The sequence below is a fragment of the Neurospora tetrasperma genome (assembly GCF_000213175.1).
Source record: "Neurospora tetrasperma FGSC 2508 unplaced genomic scaffold NEUTE1scaffold_1, whole genome shotgun sequence".
Classification (NCBI taxonomy): domain Eukaryota; kingdom Fungi; phylum Ascomycota; class Sordariomycetes; order Sordariales; family Sordariaceae; genus Neurospora; species Neurospora tetrasperma.
In genome coordinates, this window is record NW_009799099.1 from 2,270,123 (window position 1) to 2,283,392 (window position 13,270).

Sequence of the window (13,270 nt, forward strand, 5' to 3'; positions counted from 1 at the left end):
TGCTTCTGTGAGGTGACGCAGGATTGGAACTTGAACTAAAGCCGGGGATGGGCCGAGAGCCGGATGGAGCCACTGACAAATACCGTACCGTGACACTAATCGCGGGAAGACCGATTCATCTCTTCAAGATGATCTATCTTGTCTCGAGTCTGTGGAGAGGTGGCCCGCGTGGGTGATGAACCTCGAGATTGTGTGGGTGAGCGGGAGCAACGGGCCTTGCAACGACCCTGATGATTTCTGTATCGATACCTGCCTGGCCCGTCTGCACTCGTACAGCGTAGCAGTGTGTGCGGTACACCACCAATTTAGTACCTAGGTACCTCTACCATCCACCCTCTGTGCTGGCCGGGGATGATACCCTGGACCAGAAGAACAAGATACCGGGAAGGGCAGGTAGGGTAGGAAAACAAAAAGCGCCTGCAGCTGAAGCCAAATAGCGAGTAATCATGGCAATCGCCGCCTGCCTGCCCCGGTCCTCGTCGCATCAGCCTGCCACCCTGCAGTAGGTGGAGTGGCTCCCGCACGCAGCTCCAACAGGACGGCACTTGCAGCCATTGTGTGCTTTGAGATGTGTTGGTTACGCAGTCGAGGTAACCGTCCGCGTAGGAAGAGCACTGAAATCTCGGCATCGTGGTTCCGCACTGTTTCGGGACGAGTAGGATGGTGTTCGTTATGCCTTGCCACGAGAACCTGAAGAAGCATGAAAGATTACCGTCCTACTGCCTCAAACACGCCACGCAGCGGCAGCGTGGCTCGGCGAACAGTAATTCGATGGACGGATAGGACAGGCAGGGCGCAAGGGAGAGGAAGGGACATGGTATGGGATGGATCGTGTCTGGGGAATCGGGAGACGGGGGGCATACCTTTGGCTCGCTTGGCTTCCTCGAGAGACTGCGGGACAGAGACCGATGAAGGAACATGCGAGGAACATGAAGGGGGCATTGACCTCTAGCGTAGGGGTGAAGCCGCTTCTACCGATGAAGAAGGGCACCGTTGGTGGTTACGGCCAAGTATCCCCAAGCATTCCCGTCCGGTACTTGCAAAGTAGTGTAGTCAGTCCCACCCACCACAAGCAGCAATGCTGCCTGCAACTTTGCTCGTAGTAGTGTACATCAGGCCGGCAGCAACATCGATTGGCAGCCTGTGGTTTGTTTCTCTGATGAGCTTGATCCGTGCCGCCGCATCCTCCTGCTGGAGCTGCGGAACAGTGTAGGTACCGGACTCGCAACTGTCCCCACGCAAAGCAGAGCGGAGCCGAAACGGGATGTGGTTTCCTGAACGAGCTGACACTATCCCGACCGGCGATTATAGTGCCAATGGGGTCAATGGATGCCCCGTCCAGGCAGGCGGATAACTTTCGTGATGATGGATTCCGCCAAGCCCAAAGCTCGTCTGTCAGATCAGAGCATTGCGGTAAGCTGTAGGTAGTGTATTGTATGTCTTTGTCTCTGACTGGAATAGCCAGTGGCGGATTTTCGTCCATCTTTGCCTGGTCGGCATGTCTCTGATGCCGTGCTGTCACTAGCGAGATGAGACAAGATCATGCCGCAACACACTCGACATCCGACGATTTTGTGTTGCTGGTCCAGTCTGGTCCAGCCGATGATGGGTGATCGGCTCGCTGCCATCTTGTCCCGAAATACGATGATTATGACGCTGACCTGGCTGGCGATGCCGATAATGGTGCAGCAAGCACAGTGTTGAGGACGGCCGGTGTGGCAGCCCGCCGTCTGGAGGTGGTCATTTTATGGAAGCCTGCTGCTGGGTCATTGCAACGAGAGGTTGGCTCGGTTGGAATCAATCCATCCATGAAAAGGTGTTTTTCAAAAAGTCAGCCGGGAGAAAAGAAAAGTGTCCCCGGCTGTTCCCCCGAAGAAGAGGGGAAGTGGAAGCTATGGCGGGGCTCTCACTGAACCGCGCCAACAGCTCCCTTACTAGTGCATACCATCCACGCAAAGGGACACTAGCTCAATTAGCCGTAGCATAGAGCGAGTTTTGTTAGCGTCCTGTTAACAGTTCCACTGCTGACGTCCGAGTCTGACCCTTCTAGTTCCATTCCGCCCAGATCCCTTCAACAAAAGGGAAGGAGAACCTCGAGAAGCCCTCACCAAGTTACCTTCCCCACTTAGCGCACTCTTAGCGGGTAGGTGAAAGGTACCGGGAGACTGTAATCGTTAAAAACTCATCATTTCATGCATGGATCAAGTAACATCGACAGTGGTGGAGGTACATTGTTTGCTGCAGGTGCTCCCTTCAATTCCCGAGGTGCAAGGCCAAGAGTTTCCTTCCATTATTTCCGTCATTCCATCGAGGTCAACATCGGCTTCCCTCCTTCCCAAGACACGCGCACAGAGAGGCCAGCACTTGCTGTTACATCACAATGGAAATGATCGCATATCCAGGACGCCTGCCTCTAGTAGTATACAAGGCCTTGGAAATGCTGAAGGCAATGTACCTAGGTACCTAGAGGTACTAGTGTATGTATTCGGCTCTTTTTCCATCGATTCCACCTTTTCTCCCCCACAATCCGACGCCCAAGTATCGGGACCGCGCGATGACCATTCTTCTTTGTTGAGGTACCTAAAGGTACCTATCTCGACGACATGACTGCGCCATGAAAGATCCATCTTTCCAGAAAACCATGCCACAACAACGCATATCAGGATGGCCGACAGGTATGTTTGTGTTCAATCACGCTGGACGAGAATGCCTTGCGTCTCAAACCGCCCTTGGATATACCCTAGATGGCGGCAAGACTTGCTTTCTACGCCAGTCAACTCTCCTCCCAGTCTGGCACCCATCTGCCTCTCAGATCATTAAATCCCCCTCCCGGCGACGGAGGTGTTCCAGCTGTCAATGACAGTGTCAGAATGCAACTACTAGTGTACTGCGTAGAATGCCGAGGTAGGACGTCTTGCGTCTGGGTTATGTACAATATCGGTAGTCTACCTCACCATGCCCCGCGCGTCTGTTGCTATCAGCTGCGGGCTACCCACAATATTGCCGTGGTACGCTGTAGTGTACACTACGAATGGACGGAATACGCAAAGACCCTGTCCTCGCCGAGGCCCGTCCTCCCTGTCTTAGCCGCTGCCTCGAACGGTGTGCGGTCACGATGCGATGGCAGGATGGGTTAACCTTGCGGAGGGCATGGATATCCGAGGGGCTAATAAAGAAAGACGGGCTCGGCATTGGACGTCCTCACTAGCATCCCAATCTCCTGGGATTTGTGGAAGGCGGAGAGCCTGGATACACTTTGTGTTGCCTTGCCTTGTGCGTGCACAACATCCCGGCTGGGGACGGACGGACAGTCGGACGACAGGCTCAACAAACAGGCAGGGGGCAATGACTGCCGTCACCCGTGCTGGCACACAGAAGCTGTGTACTGTAGACATCACTCCTCCACCGAGCACTACACACACGATGCTCGTGGCAGAGATCGAAGCCGGCGAGAACATGTGCCTCACTCCCGCAGCACCTCTACGGAATCCATAGTGTACATATCTCGTCTCGTCTTCGGTTCTTTGATCCCCAGAGTACTCGGTCTGGAAGGTCCCTCTCCATCACGGCTACGTAGCCCACAAAGTCGTCACCAATTCGTGTATCCTTAGTGATCATCTCGTCCTGTTATTAGTGAACAGCAGACCCATTTCGCCTTTTGAAAACTGTGGGGACAACTTTTGGCAAGTCGGCTGTAAAACCCGATCAGAGCGGTTCGTCGGTTCTTAGTGGATCAACCCTGGAGTGAAAGAAAGGCGGCAAAAACTGTGTTCCATCTCATCCGCAACAACCTGGAACAGAAATGTTTCCGAGACATCGAAGCTTTCAAAAACCGAACCAAAATGGCACCACCGACGACTACACATGACAAAAGTCTAGGCCCAAAAGCCTGCCTACCAGCGACCAGCTAGCCGTTGTGTTCGTTGCTGCTTCTTGTCCTTCTCCTTCTTCTTCTTTTCCATCCTTCCGAAAAATGCAACCATTGTCGCTAACTAGGTACCTATTTGGTCAGGTTTGGTCCCCCAACCAATCTGATATTCGCCTTCCGTTTTTTTCTTTCTTTTCTTTTTCCTTTTGTTTCCTGTTTTCTCCTTCTCTTGCGCCGTGGCTTGCCGTACCATGGTTGGGTTCTCCTGCTCAATTCTCCGGTTGGTGCATCCCCAAAGCCGCCGCCGCCGCCGCCTTCTCTTCCTGAAACTTGGCGTCACTAGACTAGCGCAAGCGCCGGGAGGAGGTAAGATGCGGTAGGTCTTGGTTGAGGAAGGCGTATTGGATAACAGGGAGGTGGGAGTATAAGCGCCATCTATCATCCTTCCATCTTTTCTTTTATATCACTACTACTAGGCACCAGCTTTTTGTCGGACTGGGATTCTGATCGCTGCACCCACAACAACAATTACATGATATTGATCACCGTCGGAAAACTACGCAGCACGCAGTCAGCCGATGATGAGTTTTTCTTTCCGGAAATAAAATACCAGGGCTTGTTTTCCTGGTAGTTTTACTCAGGGAGTGAGTCCATCAGCGCGAGATGTTCAACGGATCGATCCCGTCAACGGCGCCGCCGCCGGAACCGGGTCCCAGTTTCCTGTCACTAGTGTACATTATCATAGTACCGTACCTATCGTCACCAATCTGGTCGTGGGCGGAGTTCCAGTCGTAGGGCAGTACACTACACGTGTACCAGACTGCCTATGTACTGTGTAAACAACTGCCGGGCGGAGCCTAGAGAACTTGGGGGTTGGTTAATCTTTGATCTTCAAAGCTTGGACTCTATCGGAAGTTTTGAGGTGGCAGGCTCAGGTACCTCTCTAGGGTTGAGAAGGCGGAGATGCTTGTTTGCATATCCGAGCTTTCCACGGCAATGACCTCCTACTGAATTTGCATACCGGACAGCCAGTTATGTAATGTATCCACCTGAAAGGAATTCTAGTCAGTTAATTAGCAACAGGAACCACGAGCAGGACATCCAATTTTGTAAGGTATCATCTTGTGTTTTTTTTCTTCTTTTTTTCTTCTTTATCGTCGAGTTACCTATCACCTGTACTTTCTTTGCAACCCAATAATTACTACTGGCCGAGAGACTCAACATATCTATTTCCTCGTTGCACAACAACGAGAAGTCCTGGAAGCTAAAACAGGCCGGAGATCTCCTTTGCAATTTCCGCCAGGACTCCCTCAGACCTAGAGGGCCGCATTCTGCATGATACCATCTGTTTGAAATGTGGTTGGAAGAGAAAAGAAAGATACCGGCACCGTTTCAAGAAATCAAAAGAACTGCACTAATAGTTTTAGTCATGTTGTCCTAAACTAATAAGCCAGTAGCACTGCCGAGTCCGAGCGAGCCTCATCGCACACTAAAGTGCCGAGGATCAAGTGCGAGGGATTGCAGGTCATCCACTTGCACGGGACTTTACTGAACGTCCCTGAGTACGCATGAGAACGTGATACGTAAAAGGGCCGTGATCTAGGTAGTAGGCAGGTAGAGGCAATCTATGTCTGCCGCGGGTGATAACGTAATAGATTTTACTAGTGTTTGACCGGTATTGTTTTGGCGCGCTTAGCACATACAGGAGCCACATCACTTACCCATACGATCTAGAGGCAGGCTAAAGAGGCTAGTTTCTACATTAGATAGTGTACAGAAGTATGTAGAGGTAGGTCAGCTCGTCAAGACCAACCTAGGATGCCATGTGCTCCGTGGGAGCATGTAAACTTTGTCTCGCAGAGCTTGTGAGCCTTCTTAAACTCTGTTAGTTGCCAGTTCTGGGATTCTTCACAACATTATTCCTTCTAAGGCTCTGAGCTATGAAGGCAAGTTGTCTTCGCTGTTATCATCAGATGATTCCTGAGTGTGAAGTCTGGTCCTGGGCTTGACTTTCGTCGGTTTAGATTGTAGAGGAAGGCATTTTCAGTCATTAATCAGTAAACCTTACCATCTGTACGCCTCATTCTTATTCCCGTCTTCACGCCTTGCTTCCAACATGTCTCTCCCTTCCTCTCGGCAGCATACCTTGGGTAAGAACATTAATGGTGCAGGCAGAGTAAAGATATGTACCCTCTGTAGCACAATCACTTCACCTACATGCCTCGACAGGCAAGGGTAAAAAGCGCGAAGTAAATAAGTACTTACTTATCGTATCATGCCTTTTCTGCTTTTCTTTTCCGTATGGAAGGCATTAAATCTCCATGTTGTTGTGCCGCTGATGAACAGGGAGAGATGAAGGTGGATATGCATAGAGTTAGCAAACATCAACAACACATGGGAAGAGTAGAGAGGTTGGGGGCTTGAACACGAGCACTCAAAGATTGAGAAGTGGTTTTCTTAGTTGTGAACAAGGTAATCAACTTCCAACCTGATGCTATAATATAGAGTATATGTGACTGTAGTAAAACATACCGAAAGGTAGCCTACCTCGAGTAGTAACATGCCTAGATATGATGTCAGTATAACTGTGTAGAATCTGGAGGTAAGTTAGCAGAAAGTACCTACCTACCTGTTAACACCGCATAGAGGTAGTTACAACTATGCAACAGCAACAAGCACGATCCCGGAACTTCAAAACGCAAGCAGTCTCATCCGGTCTCATTCTCTCCACTCGTCGAGTCCCTATGTCGTGCGACATGACCACTTCGGAACTTTCTTCGAGACATGCCGATGGTGGGTAACACCTTCAAGTTTTGGAGTTGGACTGTACCTACAGCACTGTGTGCCAAGTCTCATAGGCTGACAGCGGTATGTACGTAGCCTTTGCGGCTCGCATTTAGCTAGGTACCTAGCAAAGCAAGTCAGCAGGCAAGATCCGATCCCTACCTTACTTACAGGATTTTGCCTACCCCATGCTTTGCTGTAGCTGCTGCTGCTACATACTTGTCTATGAAGAGTGATATGTAATTTCCGGATGTGCATTTGATGGGGCCACTGTGGCATCCCTCGTTTACTTTTTGTTGCGGACGGGATGCAATGGTTGGGAAGGACCTCAAGGTTTGCCGTGTGAAATATGGTAGCGAGGCTCTTGAAAGTAAAAAAAAAAAAAAAAAAAAGAGAAGGTGCCCATGCCGAGGAAGGGAGCTCAGGGATGGGATGTGAAGGTTGGTCCCGTTGTAGGCAATTTGAAAACGAACTGAGGTGTCATTGTGTGTACGTTTTGACCTCTTCATTGTTTCGCATAATCTCATGTTGGCTTTGTTGGCTTGACCTCACACGGTACAGGAGGCACCTGAGGTTACGTACCTGTTTTCAATGTCAGCTTCGTACCCCTTCATTTTCGTTCCATGTCCTAGACGGATGCCCACAGCTACCCCATACTCATAATGTTGCTTTCGGAATGGGAACACTCCCAAGTTCCTCCCCCGACTTAGGACAAGTTGAGCGTATGCTACACTTATCATAAGGACAAATCAATATCAACCCATATGCCAAGCGCCGATACTATACAGATGAATGTTGGTTTGTTTGTTAGCTCGAGACCTGCGACATCCAAGGGAAAAGACAAGGGATTCTGGTGCCCTCATTGATCCAAACAATCCCAAAATCAGGGTCAAGAACAACAATCGAACGTGTATCGCACACATACACCAGAACTTACTCCATTTACAGCGGGCAATAGCCGACTGGTTGCTGTTCAGGCCAGCAGCCCCGCCTAGTTATCCTGAAAATGGTAAAAGAGTCCCCTGCAAGTGTGTATACCACACTAACGAACAAACCCAGGATGAACTGTGATGGAGTCGAGCAAGGATTGGGCTGGCTTGCTGGATGGACTCATGAGGGTACGGTCGTAGAAAGCCGAAAAGCGAGTTTGTTAAAAGCGGCTTGTTGTCAGCATGTGGTCAGCATCATCGTCAGGAATGGTGCTATTGACGAGGATCAGCTGGTTGAAATCATATGGATCTCAATTTGAACTCTCACGCGGCAACTAGGTGCCGGATAATCAGTTGGACAAGGGATGCCAAGTGAATGAGGAGCTCCCCCAGAAGACGAGGCAGGATCGGGATTAGCGTACACACTGAATTTGGGGGCCGCCAAGCACTGTACGTTATGCCGCTGTGACGGACTGACGGTGGTAGCCTGGTGATGCTGAAAACAACACCACAACATGTAGCACCTAGTGGTTCTGAAGTCATAGTATCAAGTGGCTGTCACTTACCGGTAGGTAGTCTATCGAGGACATTCTTCGTTTGCAATATTTGTGGGGTGATGTGACGTCCTCACCCGGAAGGTCATAAATTGAGTCAAGGAAGAGGATGTTTAAAATGTCACAAGACAACCTTTCTAGACTTCCCAAGGTACCATCCACCGTACCCTTCCTATGCATGGGTCTGTCAGAGCTCGACGTCTGGAAGAAGTGGCTTACTGTCTGGATTTCCACTCTGAAAGTGTGCATTCTAAAGCCACAGTGGCTACTAAGTTAATCAACCTCGAACGACTGATGCCGAAGATCACATCGGACAAGGCTCGACTGTGTAGAGGCATCGCTTTGCTGTTATGAGCAGGGAGCACCGCTAAGATCGCCATAGCGTGGTATTTGACGCAATAACCAACCCTTCGGGTCTTGCTCGCGCACAAAAACATAATCAGGCAGCGAGCTATTGGCCCCCTTTGCCCCTCATCTTCGGATCCGGAATTATTCTGGAAGGTCGTTTTTGTCAATCAAAAGATGCAGGCAACTTCCTCCGCCAACACTATGTAGTGATAACCACACCTGTTGAAAGCGCATCACAGTACAGGTCGGTCTAAGATTTTCTGGACGTGAACACCCTCCTGTAGAACAGACGACTTGGCGGGCATCATTCATTCCCAATGCTGTTAGCTTCCGAATATCCTGTCGATGAGAGCATGGACGTGGGATGGCGCATGATTTCCCTTTCAGGCTTGAGTTCCGGACCAAGCATGAGATGGCCCTAGACCCTGGCAGTGCTCTGCACCCCCTGAAAGAGCCTCTTGCAAAGTCAGTATACTATGTAGATACATACAAACTGAGAAACACATGAAAATAGAGTACTGACCATAGGAATTTATTTTTCTCTCACGACTACGCACGAGACTAGCAACAGACATTGGGTTCTTTCTGTCTTCTCTTCTGGGACAGCGAATGAGACACCATCGATGTGCTGCGCTATGCCATTACATATTCGGGGTCCAAGGGCGGGGCGTGGGGCCCGGAAAGCCGGCCGGTTGTTCCATGCGCTAACTTCATGTTGAAGGCTGTACTGTGTGAGCCGTACTATGGTAACTGTTGGAGGAAATGCTGTCCGACACTGAGCATTGCCGGTTTTGTCCAGTTCCTCACACGATACCCATAACATCACATCTGCTGCGTGCCCTATCATTCGAGCAGAGATGCCAAACGAGTGAATAACCAGAGAAGAGGCTGTCCCGACAACGAGTTGTTGTACGTGCAAGACACCGTTGACTGAAATATCGTCCCGCTGAACTATTTTTAGGATTTCGAATTGAGTGTCTCGATCTCACCGTCGCACTGAATGTGAGGACAGTCTTCGGGGACATGTGTGTAACCGCCCTTGGCCCAATCGAGAACAATGCTATCGAGTGGTTGCGAGCGGCACGCAGTGGCACGGAAATGACAACTCTATTGCTCCCTTGGTACTAAATCAATGTAGACGCAGCCGCCCGAACATAAATTTGGAAGGCTGTCAGGTCCTGCGGCTCAAGATCCTGGTTTCCGACTGGCAATATCTGCATTTGACGGCAGTTAGCCTGTTTGAGAGGCCGCGAGATCCGTATTGTATGCATAAGAGCATTAACTGACGAGAAAGCAACCTTTGGCGGCCCAGGACGCAGGTTCCTTTTCTCAAAGTCTCGGCATGATTTTCATTGGATTGTTGAATGGGAGGTTCACATTTGCTGCTCGGCATGCCTCTCCGTGACAATGGTCCCAGCTCACGGCGTCCCTGCTATACTTGCCGGGTCTCAAGTCCGTTCGATCCTAACTTGCCCATACTAACAGACTTGGGAAAGCTGGTTATGTGCTTCTTGTCGTCTAGCCATTGCACTGAAACGAGTCTGGATACGTGCGAAAGAAGGAAATAACCATGTGGGTCAGATTACTCCTACGCCAGACGTGGAGATAAGCGTGTAGAAGCAATATTATCAGACATGCAATGATTTGCGGGTTGTTGGCAAGCGGTATATACGCAGTGCTTTTCGAGGTTGAGCTTAGAGGTACTCTCGCTCTTCTTTGCGGGGCCTTTGGCAATGCTGAGACCTCGTTCAGCGTATGCTCAGAGAAAGCCATGCGAGACATTGTTGGAATGGAAATGGTACTCACTGCGAGGCTCTCATGCAACATGGCCTTATGGGGTACCGTCAAAGGTGTGTGAGCGTTTCGCCGCAACTGGCCTCGTGAGAATAAAGATCCGGCCTGCATGTCATGGCTTTCAGCTGAGACGGACACATACATGTCTGTATGTACCTCGATAACTGATGGTGTCACCAGTTGGCGCTTTGAACATTTTCTATCATCGTCAAAATAATTCTGTCGAGGATGGAAAGAACTGCAGTGGTATCAGTCGTAGGGGACAGCAAACGCCAGGTTCACCAGGCTGAGGATTGTGGCCTTTGCACGCGGCTACCTCGACCCAGTTGTTGTGAGATCGTTTCGCGGAAATCGAAAAAGCTGAAAATAAACACCAACCGCTTCAATTTTTCTTACTCGTCAGGTCTACAAGTAGCCTCTTCGGTACTGCTCTCCCACCACGACCCATAGCGTGGCGCACTGTGGGGGAAGGGTTGGCGGGAAGTTTGACCGCTAAACCTCATGTAGAATCGTGAGCGAAAGACTTTAGCATCCTAGATACTGCATTTAGTGAAAGTCCTTTTGGACCGAGGTTGTCTACTTCGATTGGACCAAATGGCATGACAGAAACCTCCATATATGTTCACCCTGGAGATCTGGTTTGGGTGATGAAGTATCTGAATGTTTGAAAAGTCAACGGAGTTTGAGTTGTGCGATGTGAGCGTATCGATTTTGTTCCTGCGAGTGGGAATGCCTTGTGTGCAACTCCGTCTGAACGGGTTGAAAGTAGCGAAAGCGGTCCTTGGCGCGCGACCCGGTACACCGAAGCGCCGAGTGCACTCCGAATGTCACGTTAGCTTCGCCGACAGGGTGTTCAGGAGGCTATTAACAACTAGCTTTTGCCCGTTGTTGATTTTCGCTAACTGCCATATTTGCCTCCTCGACGTTCCAAACTCAAAATATGGTAGCTCAGTATAGCATCTCCAACGTAGGACGATGTGCATAGCGATGCCCTGAGATGAGGCTAGGCCTTAGATCTGATTCTAAGACTCGAAAGAGAAGCTGGATGCTCTCTGACTATGGGCCCGCACAGTCGTCTCCGTTCGATGATGAATCGAGCTCCAGCAACACTAGCTACCGGACGGTACTTCACTGTACCAACGGTGCATAGTTTGATCAGACCGTCGCCTGCAGCGGTAGATCCCGGCTTGGAGGAGGCGGAAACTAGAGAAAAGAGGGAGTTAACTTTAGACACCCTCACAATGTTGCCGTTTGCGTAAACCTTCTGAATAAAGTATGGGCATGTAGTAAACTAATATAGTTTACTGTGTCTCTCTGGTGGTGAAGTTGTATGCAGCTATAGCGTTATTTGGTGCACTTGACTGGACTTCGCTGATCCCGGGTTTTCCAAGAGAGACAGACCAACCAGGAATGGAGGCTGCTGTTCCGCGCTGCGGCATTGCTCAGAGCTCGGAATTTGATCCGACTGAACCACGGAAGCCGCAGATCGTCCGTAGTGTACTGCTAAAGTACCGGTTCGCCATGTGAATGGGTGCACCTAAAGCAAAAGTTTATCGTCAAGGACCCATCAGTTGGTGAAGTGAAGAGTTTGTCGCTGGACACCCGCCACTGATATAGTGAGCCCGTCTGGCGACACGGGAGCAGCGACGTCTGTCTCGTTGGGACATCGCGAAGACGGATCAGTGTTTAGTTGGCGCTGTTTAGCTGCAAAGAGATGTTATGTTAGCACAGTCTCCCATGTACACAAGGAATAGGTACGAAAGTTGGCTGACTCGGACATATTCCTAACTTACGCAATACCCCCAAACTGACCGTCAATGGTGACTCGATATATGGCACGAGTTTAGCTTCGTTTAAGAAGCCATGATTGAGGGGAGGGTTCCGAGCATATGTGTTACCTGGTGTTGGCCATGATCAACAGAGATGTAGCGAAAGGTAGGGCGATGCTCCTCGTTTGCCGGGGGAAAAAGGTCGTCTAGGCCAAAGGTGATGGCTCAAACCCTCCATCGGGACGGATGGTGAGGCTGTCAGCGAAGGAAGAGATTCCGGGCAAAATTGTGGTTGTATTCAAGGTAAAAGGTCGGATTTGACAGGTTTTTATGATGTTGGTATCGGTAAACTCGTTTGTGGGTCGCCGACTGTCGTGAAGAGACGGAACCACTGCAACTCCAAGCCGTCACGTTCATCCTGTGAGTGGCAGCGAGTGCTGCAGCCGGCAAATACCTACGACGGGAACACTTCCTTCCATTGCTGCATGGTTGCTCCTTCCCGCGCAACCTACGAACACAACTACTACCTACCTGCTGTAACTGTCCTGCCACCTGGCATGCAGTTGCTGCCCTGAACTGGAACTAAAGTCTCTTCTCCCGTCAATGCTCGAACTCCCAACTCCAAAAGCTTGACTTCACCACCCCAGCAAAATCGCAAAATCACCAACACAATAAGTGCCGACTGGCACCCTAAACACGACTCTGCACATCACGAAACCAGGCTGGCAAGTTACTTGCAGTCAGCACAGTGCATCAACTCATGACTTGCGCTTTTGATGTTCTCATTGGACAGCCATGAGGTCCCTGATGGCCCTAATGGCAAGCGACCATTTAGCGAAGCTTTCCTAGTGGTCCGTCAACGTAGCACCCCATCATGGTCGGCCACATCGCGACTCAAGACTACTTTTGAGGGTGCTTTTGCGCTTAACTAAGCGCCGAAAGAAGATGAACATGTCTCATAGGCGGCTATCCACATTGTCAACCGGAGCAAGACGCCATAGACATGGCTTGGAGATGGGAGACAATAATGCTTACTTATACGTTGTAGTTAGCTCTACGGTTAGGCATCGGGTGTCATACGACTTGGAATTGACTTGGTTCTTGTTTCTCTATCATTTTGTGTATTTCACGAGCTCGTTAGCGGGTGTTGGCCAGCGATTCGAACGAAGCACGGCAATATGGCAGTGGATGGATTTACCATGATGAAGCAGGCCTCAGAGCTGT

General features: G+C 50.2%; 4 protein-coding genes across 4 annotated transcripts; all 4 read right to left on the minus strand.

Moving 5' to 3' along the window:
* Positions 1 to 2,773: 2,773 nt before the first annotated feature.
* NEUTE1DRAFT_35161 (uncharacterized protein) lies at positions 2,774 to 3,627 on the minus strand (the record flags this gene model as incomplete). The annotated part of the gene is made up of 3 exons (XM_009848791.1): positions 2,774 to 2,850; positions 3,206 to 3,265; positions 3,501 to 3,627. Coding segments are annotated over 3 exons (264 nt in total), but the record flags the coding sequence as incomplete, so codon positions are not given.
* A 2,625-nt stretch (positions 3,628 to 6,252) lies between these two features.
* On the minus strand, positions 6,253 to 7,766 carry NEUTE1DRAFT_107294 (uncharacterized protein; the record flags this gene model as incomplete). Its single annotated transcript, XM_009849621.1, has 8 exons — positions 6,253 to 6,362; positions 6,401 to 6,432; positions 6,494 to 6,497; positions 6,703 to 6,727; positions 6,824 to 6,875; positions 7,235 to 7,379; positions 7,590 to 7,643; positions 7,700 to 7,766. The coding sequence occupies 8 exons, from the start codon at positions 7,764 to 7,766 to the stop codon at positions 6,253 to 6,255; spliced, it is 489 nt and encodes a 162-aa protein (XP_009847923.1).
* Positions 7,767 to 10,973: 3,207 nt separating this feature from the next.
* NEUTE1DRAFT_115838 (uncharacterized protein) lies at positions 10,974 to 11,262 on the minus strand (the record flags this gene model as incomplete). The annotated part of the gene is made up of 1 exon (XM_009849622.1): positions 10,974 to 11,262. A coding segment is annotated over one exon (158 nt), but the record flags the coding sequence as incomplete, so codon positions are not given.
* A 124-nt stretch (positions 11,263 to 11,386) lies between these two features.
* On the minus strand, positions 11,387 to 12,525 carry NEUTE1DRAFT_97857 (uncharacterized protein; the record flags this gene model as incomplete). Its single annotated transcript, XM_009849623.1, has 3 exons — positions 11,387 to 11,480; positions 11,683 to 11,777; positions 12,505 to 12,525. The coding sequence occupies 3 exons, from the start codon at positions 12,523 to 12,525 to the stop codon at positions 11,387 to 11,389; spliced, it is 210 nt and encodes a 69-aa protein (XP_009847925.1).
* Positions 12,526 to 13,270: the final 745 nt, after the last annotated feature.